Source organism: Thunnus maccoyii, chromosome 6 (genome assembly GCF_910596095.1).
Source record: "Thunnus maccoyii chromosome 6, fThuMac1.1, whole genome shotgun sequence".
NCBI classification, from domain to species: domain Eukaryota; kingdom Metazoa; phylum Chordata; class Actinopteri; order Scombriformes; family Scombridae; genus Thunnus; species Thunnus maccoyii.
The window spans coordinates 26860307-26876318 of NC_056538.1; the positions used below are offsets into that span (position 1 = coordinate 26860307).

Genomic DNA, 16012 nt, shown 5'->3' on the forward strand with positions numbered 1-16012 from the left:
TTCTGCATTCAAGAGTATTATTTCAGTCACAGAATATGCCCTGAAGCAGATTGAACAGGCTTCCACTCACATTCCTAAAAAGCTTTTCCCATGACCTCTTGATCTTGGTGGTGTTCAGTGCATGTGGGAGTCCTTTTTTTTTTTTTTTTCAATCGATAAAGAGGATAAGGACAGGCAGCACTGTGAATTTAACTTTTCTCTATTATTGATGAGGTAAATCCCATGACCTCCAGTCAGATTATTTGCCTTTTGATCCGGTTACTCAGCTTCAAAGCTTCACAGTCTTCCAGACAAAGCCTAAGACGCAATCATACCCTGGGACACTGAGAGTAGCCGTGCATCCATCAGCTTAATGTCAAGGGGTATCTCATAGTTCCTCAACCTTTCTTCATAGTGTGAATAACAATAGTGGTAACCTTTTCACTGCAATTACCACAGAGGCGTGAGCTACACCCAGCTTTCCAGTTACTATTTTTAGTAATTTGTTCCTCTCCATTTTCCCTCCTTTGATTAACAAACAGCACTTCAGAGATTCATCCAAGCCCAAGTGTACAAAGTCAGCTTATTTACAATGCAGCTGTTCTGGATGTATTTGGCCCTCATTAGCATGCCCATTTTCTCACAATGCTTGGCATCCCCCAGATAACGGCAACCCCCCCTTCAACTTCCACCCTCCTCCTCCATCCCCACTTGAGAAATCTCTCTCTCATTACTTGCTCTGTTTATTATGTTAGCATGGCTCCTCTGCATTGTGCTCTCTCTCTGATCTGCTGTGCTGATTGATATCACCAGCGAATGTTACAGAATGTCAACCAGATGCCTCATCACCAGCGGCTGACACATTGGGGTCAAGTTTGAGCATTTCCTACTTTATATCAGTACTTATACCTCTGACTGACAGGGTTTACCATTCAATCTGAGGTCTCGTACCTCATGGGTGGCTGATTACCTTAAAACATGCAAAATGTGTGGTAAAATTAAGTACAGCTGCTGAGAAAAAGAAATATGACAGATGGGAGAAAATTGTAACTGATGTGATGTGTTGTCAAGAGGACTAGACCCGCAATTTTCACTGTTTTGAAGAACAAGACTACCTCTTTCATATACAATTATGCTTAAAGGTGTAATATTTCACTGCTGGGAGGAGCACACATTAGGTTCCATTCACCTCATCTGTGATCAGTAGGAGGAAGAAATTTCAGAGACTGATATCTCAAAACCTGGGCTAATGAAACCGAAACTATCTGCAAGGTTAGATACCTATGGAGAAAGAAATTATGGGTAAACCAATCCTTTAAAAGCACTGTTCATATCTACAGGGTAGATCACTTTAAAGCCTAAGGGGTGGAAAACCAAATGCAAGTTTGCCAAAATCTGAAAGGCAAAGTCAAAATAATAAAGTGTATGTATATATAAATGACAAAGATTACTTTTTCTCACTTATTTTGGAGGTAGATAAGCTCTATGTAGGGTAGCTGTAGTGTGATTTGATCTTGTAAGGTTAGCTAAGGTTAAATTCACACAAATTAGTGTAAAAATGTCCTTTTCTTATTTCCTGATAAATTTTATTTGACCTTAAAGGAAAATGCCATGACATTAAGCAAACATAAGGAGATATTTAGAGATTAAAAAAGCGCCCATAGCTTAAGAAAATGCTACAAAATTTAACACTTTGTATGACGTTGGAGAAAAACATCCAAACTATGCAAACTGGAGCAGGGATTATCAAAGGAAGGTAGCACCTTTAGAGAGTTCAACCTTGGCAGCCAGTTAGAAACATCAATTAATTCTTTCTAATTATTTTTTTCCCTGACAGTACCATAGAGAGATAATTACTGCCCTTAAGAGCAACTCTGCTTAAAAAAGGATTTGGGCTACTATAACACCAATCTCCATAAAGTTATTGCATAATTGATATTACTGCAGCATAGCAAGATAGTGAGCCATGACAGCAACCAAAAAGCCTGTATGGCGAGATATTGGTCTGTGACCCCGAGACGTCAGTTATTTTGTTGTGTAGTGAAGGTGAATGTACAGGCGATGGAGTAAGTAACAGCAATATGACAAAGAAGAACTCAAAAACTGAAGTATCTGCATCACGATAATGAAGAGAGCTACACAGGTGAATCACATTAACTAGAATATAAACAATTATATTTGAAAGACACTCAGTCTAATTTAAAATCATCTTCTTTGTTTAGTACTGTTTTACTAGTCCACACTGTAAAATGCACTAACTCACCAGCAAGCTAGCAAGTTAGCATTAGCGAACCATCATCTCTGCAGACCTAGTTTTGTAAATGAACCCACCACCACAGCTGAATACTGAAATATAACTTCCAGTAAAGTAGTAACAGTGCAGTCCTAGGTGAAAAGAGATCAGACATAAATGCTTGAATTGTACCGCTGTATGGCAATGCAGTTCCTCACTGCCTCGACTTTGTGGGGTCTTCCTGTGCAAGTGGGCGTTCTGAACCTAGAGTGAAGGCCCATTTATGAACCGTTGAGTTTTTTACTTACTGGGCTCATTTCTCCAGGCATTCACATCAGATTTTGCTACTTTGACAGTGTTTAACATGTATGCCTGACATCATAACTCTTGATAAAGAGACAAACTGCATCGGCAAAAAGGATCAGATGCTGTTACTCAAAACTCACAGTCAGGGATAGACAGCTCAAGATTCATTGGTTCACTGAGCGATACAGAGGCTGCAATCAGCAGGGTTTCTAAATTAGCAGTTTGTTTGAACTCAAAAAGATAATCCTCATATTAGGAGGGCACGTAGAAGAAAAAAATCAATATCAATAGTGCCTCAGCCTCATTTACCACATTTACTAAAGGCCCTGCATGCACAACCACACGTGTCTTTCAGTGGTTCTGATCAGACCCCTGCTCAGGTTGAGAGTGGATTGAGCTATGCTGGCAATTGCGTGGAGTTACCAGACTCCAGAAAAGACTTTAATAGGCTTAATTTTTAGCAGTAGACATGACTTTTCCTATAGGAAAACAGCAGGTTTTGCTGGTAACGTCTAATGGTGTGCATGAATGTTATGTAAAATGTGATTATCAAATATCCAACAAGTGGAAGAATGAAGGAAAAATTTGAGAGTGTAGCCCAAAGTTGACAGTCATCTGCATGCATAACAATATGCTTTTTATTATTTGTCTATTTTATGTTTCTTTTGGCTTTCAAAAGCATATGAGACCTATCTATTCTGACTATCACTAATGAAATAAACCTGTGGGCTTGGGCTATATGTCTGGACCACTCCATCAATAACAGATGTCAATTTTTCATAGAGAATAGACATCCAAATCCCAATAGCCTCCACATTCCCTCACTCCCCCCTCTTTACCACATCATTCCTGCAGTCATCCATCTCCAAGTTATTTCCTGGTAAGATATGAGAGGTTTTTCCTTGTGTGCAGTTAGCACCAATTAAAAACTGTAGGATGAGGGCTGCCACTGCTGGCTACCAGTTCAAACTCAGGCAGTATAATTATTTCCAAGCCAGGGTGGACCAACCTGCTACACCAACTGTATAGTTGCTAAACACCAAAGGTATAGTCTCATAAATTTCCATGAAGTGCAATCATAGCTACCTCTGGGAACAGTCTCAAAAAAAAAAAAAAACACACTGTGAACTTCTCAAAGCTTGCAGAGATGGCACAGTTTCCATCCAATACTGAATACTTGAATGGGGTTCTGTTGCTATAGTAAAAAGAAAACTTCTTCACAGTCTTCCCCTAACTCAGGGAGCATACACCCCTATAGAAATTTAACATAACAGAGAACCAACAGAGAGCAAATACCTCAGGACCATAAGACCTATTGCAATGTGAGATAATGTACTGTATATGCAGAGAAGATGCAAGAGCAGCATTCTTTGAGCTGCTATCTAAAAATTGTCACAACTGTTCAGTGTTATCAACTCTGCTATCAGCTCTCTGCAGCACAGAGGACTCCCAGGAGAAACATGCAGATTCTTTTATCCCTTACCCAAAGCTTGGATGCACTAGATTCCCAATCTTAATTTTGAATGCTGTTTTAAACCCACTCTCCAAAAAGTTGTTGTGCGTAGTACTTCACCTGTCCCCAAAATGTTGTCTAGGTTGAGCATAGGGTCTTTAATCAAGTTTATCCCAGCATCTTGTCAGTCATAAACAACTCTCTGGCCAATAGTATTTATCTGGTTTGAGGCAAACAGTAGTTCAGCTCCTATTTAAAAACCCAGCCTTAATCCTTTAATCCTCAGTAACCATAGACCTAGTGTTAAACAGCTGTTTTTGTCTAGTTAGTTTGAGACAAATGATATTGATATTGAGAAATTCTATTTTTAGAGACACATTCAACAAAGACAGCGTGTGTGAAGGCATTAAAGCTGCATGATTTCAATATTTTTCATAGCAGCATTAAATCAAATGTGTAATGTTAAAGAGGTCACTCACATTACCAACTCTGCAGCTCTCTACACCGCTTTTTAGCCTCTTTTAGCTCATTGCCCTTGTCTTATGGCATATTTAGGGTATTTAGGATACGATAATCAACCCCAGTTTCAAACAAACAAGCTCTGATAAACCCACTGTTAGCCACCTGCCCAGCACTAAATGAGAGACATTCAGTCTTTCTTACTAAATTTCTTTGGTAAAATACCTCATGTTCTGTGGTGCTGGTACTTCATGTTCTTCACGTTAATTCCTCTTCGTTCCCTGGTGTTTTTGATGTTCTTGTGACATTTTTCTCTGATATTTTTGTGGTACTCAGAGACACATGTGGTATATTGGGCTACAGGATTATATCTGCAGTAATTAACCACATGTTCTGTGGTACAATTGGTAAATGTCCCAGTAGTAGAATACCAGTACCACAGAAGATAAGGTATTTTACCACAGGACTTTATTTGAAAGGTCAGAGCTAAAAGAGTGAATATTTCAACTTTAGACTCATCAGTGGTCTGAACATGACTGCATGATACCCATCACATCTTAATTCTTCATTCTTCATTGTGTCAGGGCTGTGTGGCAGTCAGCTTTTTTTTTTTTAATTCTTCTGTCCTCTGGCCAAAACTAATAAGGTAATAAATTCTGACATTTTTGAGGCTGTCATCCCCCAGCACACACTCAGCTATATCTCCCACCAAAGTGAAATGCCATCCTTGTTGTTCAAAGTTCCAGACATATTATTGAGACCACATCAGGCTGTCTGGTAATATTAATTTGAGTAGCAACGTTTGAGGATGATTATTGACAGTTAATCATTTGAGGTTGTACAAAGGGGCACAGCAGTCATTTTTCTTTCACCTATGAGAAAATCCATATTGTTGTCTAACCTGGAAAGTCATTCTTATTATATACATCAGTAATCTTATTAGGATTGCTGTTACTTCTTTTACATGCAGTTATATTTCATGTCTTGTCTTTAGATGTAAATATTTTAGTTTTTATTGAGGATTTGTTTTGCTTATTCTTCCAATCTTGAGTCTCCTCTGTCAACTTTAAAAGAAACAGTGAACATTTTGTTGCCCTTCATCCTCCCTCAAATAATCAGAGGCTTTCTTTCTAGAAGAACAGTCCAATATCCAACCACACACACTCTAATGCATTCCAGGGAGGATTGAAGCTGTATGACTGGAACATTATTAGGTAATTGATAATCATACTGTTGCCTCTTTTCCCACTTCCTGTGGGTCTGTCATGTACTGTTTAGTCCTCTCAAACAAGCTCTTGTCTTCTATGTCATCCTATTTGTTGGTACAAGATAAATTAAAGTTTGTTCTGTTTAAGTAAACTGTAACTTTTGTGTCTTTGAAAACAAAGTAAAGAGTCTGTGAAGGAAAAACCGATAAACAGTGCCGAAGACAATGAACCGAGAAAGAGCGACAAGGTGACAGTATCCAAGATAATTATCTGCGGATCAACATATGTTCTCAGGTTGAGGACAGTGATAAAACCTCTGCTATATAAAGCTCAAATGGACCTTAAAGTTGAGATCAACTTTGGATCAGTCCACAAAGTGATCTTCACTGTCCATAAAGCAGCTTCACTGACATGACACAATAGATTATAGTTTTGTTTCTTGTTGTCCATCTTTAATGGCCTGATAATCAGACTGAACTACTTCTCAGGACATAAATTTGAAGATTTAACACTGCAGTCTTAATATGTCTGATACACTAAAATTTGCCACTACTGTGTCAGAATATTGCCACTATATCTCATAGATCTATGCATAATTTCTTCCTATTAACCATTAAGTATTACATCTTTCTTTGGTTATTAATGGGTCTCTGGTGGTCTGAGCTATTCACCCTCTCAGAGAGAAGATTTCTAACTGTCCCCATGAAGGACCATTTGATGGCTTTTAATATAATGTAAGCTGCTCTTAGGAATTAGACTGGCAAGATGTCAACCTTTTTATCTGACAAGAGATGTATTTCATTGATAGTCTCAAGCATAAAAACCTAAGCGAAGCTTAAAATGTCAGATTTTATGACAGGGCAAGTTTCTCTAAAAACATTTTGACATCAGTTAAAGTCATCAGGTCATGGTTTTTCAACGTTTTTGGACCTTGACCATGTTTTTTGGTCCCAAAATTCTCACGTCCCCAGCAGAGTCATCAAGCTGTCATGTGAATGTCGGTATGTTTTTTGTGTTTAGAATAAGTATGAATTGTATAAAAGCAATGATATCCTTCAAAATGACTTATTATTCAAAAATATATCAAACAAAAATAAATAAGTCTTTCAGTCCTTGAAATATCTCATGACCCTGTCTGTACATCAAGCAGACCCACATGGGGGCCCCACCCCAGCATTGAGAAACGTCTACACTAGAAGCTCTTAGTGTCATTCAGTTTGAATTTTTATTGCCCCACAGCTGCTTCATGTCAGTCATCTGTCACTTTTGAAGCAGCACAACTAGAAGAGAAGTGTCACAACACCTGACTGATACCATATGTTATGATTTTTGCATTTTAATGCTCTGTCTACACAACAAACACCCACAGCAAAGCCTTTTTTTTAGTATAAACATTGTCTTGATCTCACCCCTCTCACCTCACAAAATTAAATATTTTCAAATCTAAGGAAAAAACTTGCACAGCTTGGCCATTCAGAGGCCATCTTTAATAACCAGCATTTAATGATTAGCTAGCCCTGAGAGAGTTCCTCACTTGTGCACTAAGCAGAGCTGATCTCAAACTAACCGCCTGACATTGTTGTACTTTAGCCAATTACTGGTGTATAAACACAGTCTTGTTCCACTTCTGCTGTGTAAAAGAACGGGCTGAGCTCCTGCAGTCTTGGCTGCTAGTTCATGGTAAAAGAAATACGTTCTATACTTATGGTAAAAGAAATACGTACTATACTTTAGATACCAGAGGTTCGGGATGTAATACACAGATTTTAATTATAAGTTTGCCTACGTTTAAAGACTGGATAGGTAAAGTCAGACTGTATGACTCTTTGTATGAAAATCTTCTCAGAAACATTTTCCAGATGTTTTTGTCTTATGAAAATCACTAACTGGAAATCATAGTTGTTCCACCATCCAATTTACTACTATTTAATTACATATTGCAATAGTTCACCCAAACTATATGAAAATACAATTATCCATTTCTCAGTGCTAGCTCAGCTGAAGTTTGTACAGGGCTTACTGTCAAACTAAGTTAACAGAGACATTTTTTACAGCTCCAAAAAAAAAAAAAATCCATCACATTTCCCCAAAAACAGCTTGCACAGCATGATCCAGGAGCTGTACAGACAAACTGGTGCACCAATATTTACCTCATTATTGCCTTTATTTTCCTCTTGTGGAAGACTATTTGCTGATAGGTGCAACCAAAGCACTGCCAGAGAGCTAAAAAACAGGAGGTAATGAGGCAAATATTAGACATTTGGACTTGCTATGATAATGACTTATAAGTTCAAGTATCATAATACTTCATAATTGCTGGTCACTCACTGACTTTTTTTTGACAAGGATCATAGTGTCTTATAATTCTCATAGTTGTAATGCATTATAATCACTGTTATAACGTAATATAATGTGATTATAAGTTACTCTAAGTAGTCACTGGGTTCCTAAGTGAAGTAATGAAATTCCTGAGGTATAGGCAGATAGAAGCGATCATAAGTCACTATGAATGGTTATTGTTTGCTTTAAGTGAAGTGAAAAAAATATCATTGAAACTATGCAAGAACAACACAAAATGTTATAAAATGAATTTATTTATTTAACGGATCATAACAGATAATGAATTGAGTACTCAAATTTGACACAACTTTTTGATGATGAACAACTGGATGATGGACATTTACGTCACTAATGTAAAGACTCAAATGACTCAATTTCTAGGTAATAACTGAAACAATTTCTACTTTACCTGTTGCTGTATATTTTACTTTTATGTAAACATTTGATCAACAAAAGTGACTCCTTAAAAAAAACTTGGTAAGTGATAAGTGATTATATTGTATTATAACATATGATTATATTGTATTACAACTATGAGAATTATAATACGCTGAAAAAAACAAACATGTCAGCCAGTGACCAGCAATTTCGAAGTATTATGATACTTGACCTTATAAGTCATTATAAAATGCTTTATAATGTATTATGATTATTGTTATAAATCCTTATGAATATTCATGAGTGCTTATAACTATAATTATACAGTGCTATAAGCAGATTATAATGTATTATAAGTACATTTTTAATACATAATAGACATGGGCGTCATAGAAAGTGTTACAACATGTTCCTCAATTACACACAAATTACACATGCTGTGTTTAAAAAGCAAGGTTGAGTTATGGGGGAATTAGGACTCATGACCTCGGTATTTGCATTCACACTCAGACGTTTCTAAAACAGCGCTTTGCATTGCAAATTAAGTACACACAGTTTGTTTTAAATTGGCTGAGACATTGTGCGCTTCATCTTTGCACTTCACTAGCCTTCTGATGGCGAAAGCTGCAGTTTTCATTTTATGTCTGAAGAAACCACAGATTTCAGTCAACTCCATCAACTCTTTACTGTGAGAGAATATTTTTGCTGTAATTTAGACGTTGACAGAGAATCGTCTTCAGGCACGGAGCACTTGAAGATAGTTAAAACTTCAATCGCCCGAACAGGGACTTGAACCCTGGACCCTCAGATTAAAAGTCTGATGCTCTACCGACTGAGCTATCCGGGCTCTGGAGTCCACATGACGTGGCATCTTTACACAATCATGACCTGGGGATTGTTTTCTGTTGCGGAAATATTTCATCTGCAGTCCTGTGTCACGCTGCTCTATTACTTTTCCCATCATGACCACATTTCACTTCTACCACTCATACCTTGACCTGTCTACACTGACCCGGAGTCCCAAAGCTCAGAAGGAGTTGTCCAGACTCTTAAATACATTTTGCTTTTGTGCAGCAGAGACCCGGCAGAGGAGGGCGGCAACATTATGAACACAGCCCTCAGTGTATTGCAGACATAATGGCGCACTTGAAGACTCATACAAGAGGAGACAGCTACATGTATTAAACAAGCGCTCGAGGACAGAATACTCAACATGAAGCCACTAGCGCAGTGGTTCTCAAAGTAGGGTCCGGGGACCCCCAGGGGTCCTTGAGGGGGTCCCCAGCAAAAAGGGGAATAATCTATAATTCCATCCATAAGTAACACAATGACAGAATGTATGGGTTTCATACACGCACTGTAATATAACATGTAAAAGCAAAAAATCTTATCAGATGGGGGTACGTGCTCTAATTTTCGTCAGTTTAGTGGCCCCTGACGTGAAAAAGTTTGAGGACCACTGCACTAAAGGAACAGGTTAAGTTATTATAACATTATTGTGGTCATTAGAGAAGCTTTAGTAGGCTTAGTTTGGGTTTAGGAACTTTAATCTACCGCCATCTAGCGGCGGCCCGCTGCGCTACAGGTACGCCTCGCTTACGTCATTCAATAACAAGGAAGTAGCGGCCGCAGGTAGAGGTAGAAGCTTTCTACCTGATTTTATCTTTCATTACATATTGTAAACGTTTAAATGTAAGCAGGTGAATACTAAAAGTAAGAAGACCTAACGTTAAGTGACGTCTCCACTGGCTATTGTAGCTCTCTGTCTTAGATGTTTTTTGTCCTATGTGGTCTCTCTTTGTGGTTTGTAAAGGAGCTCTATGGAGAGATACTCAGTCCAGAAAGTCATCGGTGAAGGTTCTTTCGGTCGTGCTTTGTTAGTCCAGTGTAAAAGCACTCAGGAGAAGTATGTGGTCAAGGAAATACAGCTGCCAAAGGTAGGTATGCAAACAAAGATAGTGATGTAACGTGCTGTAGTTTTATCCTCACCTGTGCGGTGGCACAGGTATAACAGGGACATGAACTGGATTCCCTATGCAAAAAGACTTTCTGGTAAAAATAATAATAATCATAATAAAACAGCGAACTACATATAAAAACATGTTAGATTTGTACTATGTGTAGAAAAAGCACACTGCTGCTATAAGACTATATTTGAATCCAGCCTGTTATGTTATAGCCTGGGGTCGGATATATGGAAATGTTATTTGCACTGTGCTGATAACATACCAGATTGTTGCCCACACACAGACGTGGAGGCTGTTTGTTTTGCATAATAGAGAAATGCATTCGTGCTCATATTTGCATTTTTATAGAATCAGTCCAAATTTGAGAATACGAAGAGAGAAGCCGTCCTGCTATCCAGAATGAAGCATCCTAATATTGTGGCCTTCAGGGAGGCATTTGAAGGTATTCACACTCGCTACGCTCCCTTTAAAACTCATTACACCACATTTTGGTCTCTTGCTATTAGTTATTATTGTTTGGATTGCAGAATAGGCATTGTGATTGTGTTTGAACAGCTGATGACCTCCTATGTATTGTTATGGAGTACTGCGGTGGAGGAGACCTGCTTCAGAGGATCCGACAACAGAAAACTGAGCAGTTCTGTGTTGATGATGTAGGTCTGGACTACCAGCAACTATTTTCACAATTCTGTGTTACTGTTTGGATCCTTTTTTAAATTTTGTGTCATCCATTTTTTTTCCAGATCTTGAGGTGGTTTTCTCAAATGTGTGCTGGTGCAAAGCATATCCATGATAAACGGGTTTTGCACAGAGATCTGAAGTCCAAGGTACAGTAGTCTCTAAACATAATAGTTTTTAATCACTATATATATGTTATTGGATTTTGCTTTGTGGGAAACAGAGTATTTAAATTTGTCCTCAGCTGCATGTAAAAAAGGCTTTACAAACTCATGAGAGAGATCAGATTTTCTTTTTGTTTGCTCTCTGAATCAGTACAAGAGGTCGATAATTTTGTTTATTGGTCGGTTCCATGTCGATAGAATCTCAGCGTGAGCGCTGTGGAGTGAAATGAACAATGATGAAATAGCCGTTCGAGATAAGATCACAAACATTATTTCCCACTTATGCGTCATATCACCATATTCCCATGGTTGACTGCTCTTATTTTTGCTTCATGCCAAGTCATCACTTCTCTCTCATTTCCTTACCCAGAACATTTTCCTGACAGATAATGGAACAATCAAGCTCGGGGACTTCGGCTCTGCATGTATTCTGAACAGGTACGAGAAGAGGAAGTCAGCAGTTTCTTTTAAGTGAATGCACTTTTTAATTCGCAGCAGTTACATTTTCAACTTTCAATTGTGTTGCAGCTCAAAGGCTTACGCTCATACATATGTTGGGACCCCATATTATGTCGCTCCAGAAATCTGGGACAACAAACCATACAACAATAAGAGGTATGCTAACATGTCTGTTGGGTTGGTTCCTCCACTTGATGTGGCTCAAGATAAAATGAAACTGTAATGATTTTGGGTTAATGTCCATGTGATGTAATTTGATGATTGCAAGAGGAAGTATTAGCTGGATAAAGCAAAGAGTATTACCTTTCATAGTACATAAGAATAACTAATGGGGAAAAAACAGATAATGTATGAATATATATGATGCACAAAATGTGCTACAAAGAGCCATATACATACAGACAGTGCATTGAAGAAAGTTACACACCTTGTCAATATATCATTGTATACATATGTTTCCAACATACCCACAGAATTTGCAAACATGGATATGCTCATGAACCCTTAGAGTAGCCATTTGTACAGAAAAATGACAACATGTAATGTATGTGAGTATAATTTTAGAGAGTGAATGCAGAAAATCTGTCACTTGGCTCACAGTTTTCTTGTGAAAGTTACATTATCACTGCATGGTTTGAAAACTCTCCTTATTGGTGTATTCAAATGGTTGTGGGAAACCTGAGACTTGAGTATCTGTGGTCAAATAGACAACAGACAAACCTGTTAATTAAATAAAATCCCTGCGATCTCATTTCAGTGTTCGTGTTTGCTTACAATTTTAGACTTGATTTTCTGATGACATAACTTGTGAACACAGTGCTTTTCAGTGGACGACTGTGTCAATAGGAGTGTCAGTAAATGCACCAACAAAGAAAAGTTTTCAAAACAGTCGCTGTTCTCAGCTGAGTTCTCGGCTCAGCAGAGATTATATAACTCATGCGTGGGTTGGTTGGTCAGTGTTGTATCGCTTTGGCTGTGCCAGTACATGACGAATGTCTGGTGTAAATGAATAACTGTCTGTATATTTATCTGTTCTGCAGCGATGTGTGGTCTCTGGGCTGTGTCCTCTATGAGCTCTGCACCCTGCGACACCCGGTACGTCCCCTCCCTCCATTCTCCATGCACCACGGGTTCGACTGTGGGCCTCTCTCCAAATATTGTCAATGAATCATTATATAAAATACTTCTGCTGCACAGCAAGTTACTGCAAAATCTTTATTGTGAAAGGATGGAAGCTCAGTTTCATCAACTGCTGTGTATTTTTTCATGGCTTGGATGTTTTGGTGTGGTTTGCGTTCCTGGAGATCTTCATGCCTCACATCTGGCTCTTGTGTTCAGTTCCAGGCGTCCAGCTGGAAGAGCCTGATTCTTAAGGTGTGTCGGGGTGCGTACCCTCCCCTGCCGAACCACCTGCCCTATGAGCTGCAGTATTTGGTTAAGCAGATGTTTAAGACAAATCCAAAAGACAGGCCATCCCTGCACACCATCCTGACGTCTCACCGTGTTTCCAGACTGCTGCGTACACATCTGCCCTCCCAGGTAAAAAGACAGTCACAGCCACTTGTGGACTTAAAGTGCAGCTCACTGCGGTTGACTGCCTGAGCTCCCCGCATGATGACAGTCTGTAATGCAGTTGAACCTGAATTGATTTTATGGCGGCCCATCCATCAGATCGACATACTGTCACGACATGGTGTCAAAGTGAGAATTTAAACTCTTACACAATCTCCCCAGCTGTGGTGACCTATGTGGAATCTGACCTTTGACAAGCAGCTGTTAGTTCAGATGGCCGCAGAGCTCATGTTATGTGTTTGATTTACTGCACCGCTTTGAATCTTTTACAGGCGATAGAGATGGAAGAACAGGGGAGGCGTACCGGTCGATGGAACAGAGACGAGGGAAAGAAGGTGGTTAATGTGCTGGGAGAGAAGAGTTTAATAAAAACATCAACATTTGAAGGTAGTGTCAAAGTTACCAATCATGAAAACAAGGCTATAACTGTTGCGATTCCTGGAGAACCACATAACTGATTTTTTTGTGAAGACTAGTAGTACATGTTGTTGTCAGTGAGCATGTGTTTTTCAGTGTTTTCACTATTTTAAAACAAGAATTATAACTAAATAACCCTTCGCCCCAGGCATGGAGTTATCTGAGGCTAGCTGTGAAAGCAAAGAGCCTGGCCCTCGAAAGCAGTGGGCTGCTGAGCCTTCGGACTCTGTGCTGCAGATGTTGGCCAATGCCAGCCTCATCTCATCTGACAGCATGGCATCACCTGACCAGGCCATCACAAGCTCTACTCATGGAAGTATGCAAGCAGCAGCAGCATAAATGTACAAAAGTCAAGTTTGAAGACTGAAATATGCAATCAGAGTGTATCAGTTATATCCCTGTTGATCCAGGTGTATCAGAGGAGCCAGAGAACGGCAGGCAGAGGAGAAGATGGGAGAGAGATCCTCCCGAGAGGCTTCTGAGTGTGTTGGAGAAGGCCGGGCTTAGCAGAGCCTTCAGCACCTTTTTAATCCACAGAGGAGGTCTGATATCTCAATACATGTTATTTTATTAGAAGTAACTTTGCTGTAGCACACAACAAACCAGCTGAATTTAGAAGATGTTTTTGTCGTTTTTCTTGAAAGTGTAGTAGATTATATAATAGCCCTCTCTGGTGGTGTTCTGGTTCCTATTTTCAGGTGACAATCCTCTGGTTGGGCCCCTCTCCCAGCCACAGGGTGACGACATTGATGGCCCTAAGCAGGAAGTGTGCATAGACGAGGACCGCTTGCAGCCACGCTCCGATGACGAGGACACGTGAGTAAAGCCGACTGTTTGCTCTATTTAACATGATATTACCAAGGAGGAACATATTTTGTATAATCTGACTCATCATTCAGTGCATCAGCAGGACAAAAATGTAAAATACCTGTTGCATGCTTATTTTCAGATGTTCAGATGATTTTATTAATTCTTAATGTAGCTTTTAAGGGCCATTAGCACTGGTTTAGTCCTTTATGTACACATCATGTAAAGATGCTAAGGACTGATGTGTGAAAGTTTTACTAATTGTGTATCGAGTGGGAATGATCTGATCCACATGGGTCAGTTTTTCTTCTTTTTTTTTCTCAGTAAAGATATATGGCAAAAAAATAACAATGATAAAATGCTTTGTAACTTACTTTTTAGGCTTCCAAAGCAGAGAGTGTGGGCTGTAAAGCGAATGATGAAAAAACAAAAAAAAATCACAGCACCTGGCAAAATAAACACAGTTCACATCAAGATTCACATTAAATATTAATATGTACAGAGAGTGTTGCGTTACTCTCTGTTGGGTATCTGATGAAATGTACGGAATGTACTGGCTTTGTATAATTTGTATATGTGAACTCCTATATGAAAATAAAGTGCTAACGTACTGTTTGTCCTCTTCACAGGGACTTTGAGGAAGAATCTTCATGTGACTGGATAGATGAAGTTGAGAAAATGTTTTCAGAACACTAGAGCCTCATTCATTCGGAGCCTGTACATTCACAAGGCCAGTGATTATTAATGTTTACATTTGCTAAAAACAGATTGTACTATTTGTACATGCCAAAATCATTTCACATGATGTGTGTAAGACTCAGTTTTGTAATGAAGGACCAGTTTTTACATCAGGTTAAATCTAAATAGACAGAGATCTAGTTAAACTCAGTGAGTTTTTCATATTGTATTTTACAATCTCTGCACTGCTTTTTGTGAGCAATATCATACAGTTTTATATGGCTGCAACAAAACACTAAGATTTGAATTGAATATGGTTCATCTTGTTATAAAACCTTTTTTACATAAAGATGTTTGAGTTGTGTGTGCGTGTTCTGTCTCTCATTTGATTAGAACATCTGCTGTGCACTGTTCAGGTTACCAATGATAACATTCCCGGTAGATTGAGGCCGTCTGGAAGCTCCTGTTTGGCTTGTCGGGAAAGCAGGAAATATTAGGCCCAGAGCAGCTGGGTCTCCGTGGGGTCACACCACTTTGAGCCTGCCTGCACATTTTGATGTCCACTTCCTCTGCAATATCAAAAGTAGACTAAACACACTCAGTCGTTGAGATCTTTTATTCTCTTGGCGAGACACTGACAAACCATACATCAGGCCCCTGTAGCTGTTATTTTTAATTTGCTGTGACCACAATGGTGCAGACACAAAGTGCAGTGCCGGTCTCCCATACAACGAATGTTGATGACGTACCACTAGGTGGAGTTGAGATCTCTGGTGTGAAGTCTTCTGAGCAGGAAGAGTAAGAGAGGCTAAGCACAAGTAAGAGAGAAAGAAAGCATATAATTAAGCCTTTCTTTAAATCCTTTCAATACTAAATTGCAGATGAATTGGTGATGAGTTTTCCACTGACAAACT

The 16012-nt window shown here is 39.0% G+C and overlaps 1 protein-coding gene and 1 non-coding gene across 6 annotated transcripts; one reads left to right on the plus strand and one right to left on the minus strand.

Moving 5' to 3' along the window:
• Positions 1 to 9130: 9130 nt before the first annotated feature.
• Positions 9131 to 9203, minus strand: trnak-uuu. The gene has a single exon. It is a non-coding gene; the product is annotated as a tRNA-Lys (tRNA).
• A 678-nt stretch (positions 9204 to 9881) lies between these two features.
• On the plus strand, positions 9882 to 15462 carry nek3 (NIMA related kinase 3). Of its 5 annotated transcripts, none has more exons than XM_042413136.1 (14): positions 9882 to 9988; positions 10170 to 10293; positions 10672 to 10765; positions 10879 to 10976; positions 11067 to 11150; positions 11536 to 11603; positions 11694 to 11780; positions 12665 to 12719; positions 12963 to 13163; positions 13469 to 13583; positions 13762 to 13929; positions 14024 to 14155; positions 14312 to 14429; positions 15050 to 15462. In XM_042413136.1, the coding sequence occupies exons 2-14, from the start codon at positions 10177 to 10179 to the stop codon at positions 15114 to 15116; spliced, it is 1404 nt and encodes a 467-aa protein (XP_042269070.1). In that variant the 5' UTR covers positions 9882 to 9988; positions 10170 to 10176; the 3' UTR covers positions 15117 to 15462. The 5 variants fall into 5 exon arrangements, with proteins under 5 accessions (XP_042269070.1, XP_042269069.1, XP_042269071.1 ...); XM_042413135.1 differs by having other exon boundaries at positions 9914 to 9994; XM_042413137.1 differs by having other exon boundaries at positions 9971 to 10056.
• The last annotated feature ends 550 nt before the right edge of the window (positions 15463 to 16012 follow it).

Bases quoted from the DNA above. Each gene is read 5' to 3' on its own strand.
- nek3 (XM_042413133.1), top strand. The intron at 11,604-11,693 runs GTACGAGAAGAG...ATTGTGTTGCAG, and splicing joins TCTGCATGTATTCTGAACAG to CTCAAAGGCTTACGCTCATA. The intron at 13,930-14,023 runs GTATGCAAGCAG...CTGTTGATCCAG, and splicing joins CACAAGCTCTACTCATGGAA to GTGTATCAGAGGAGCCAGAG.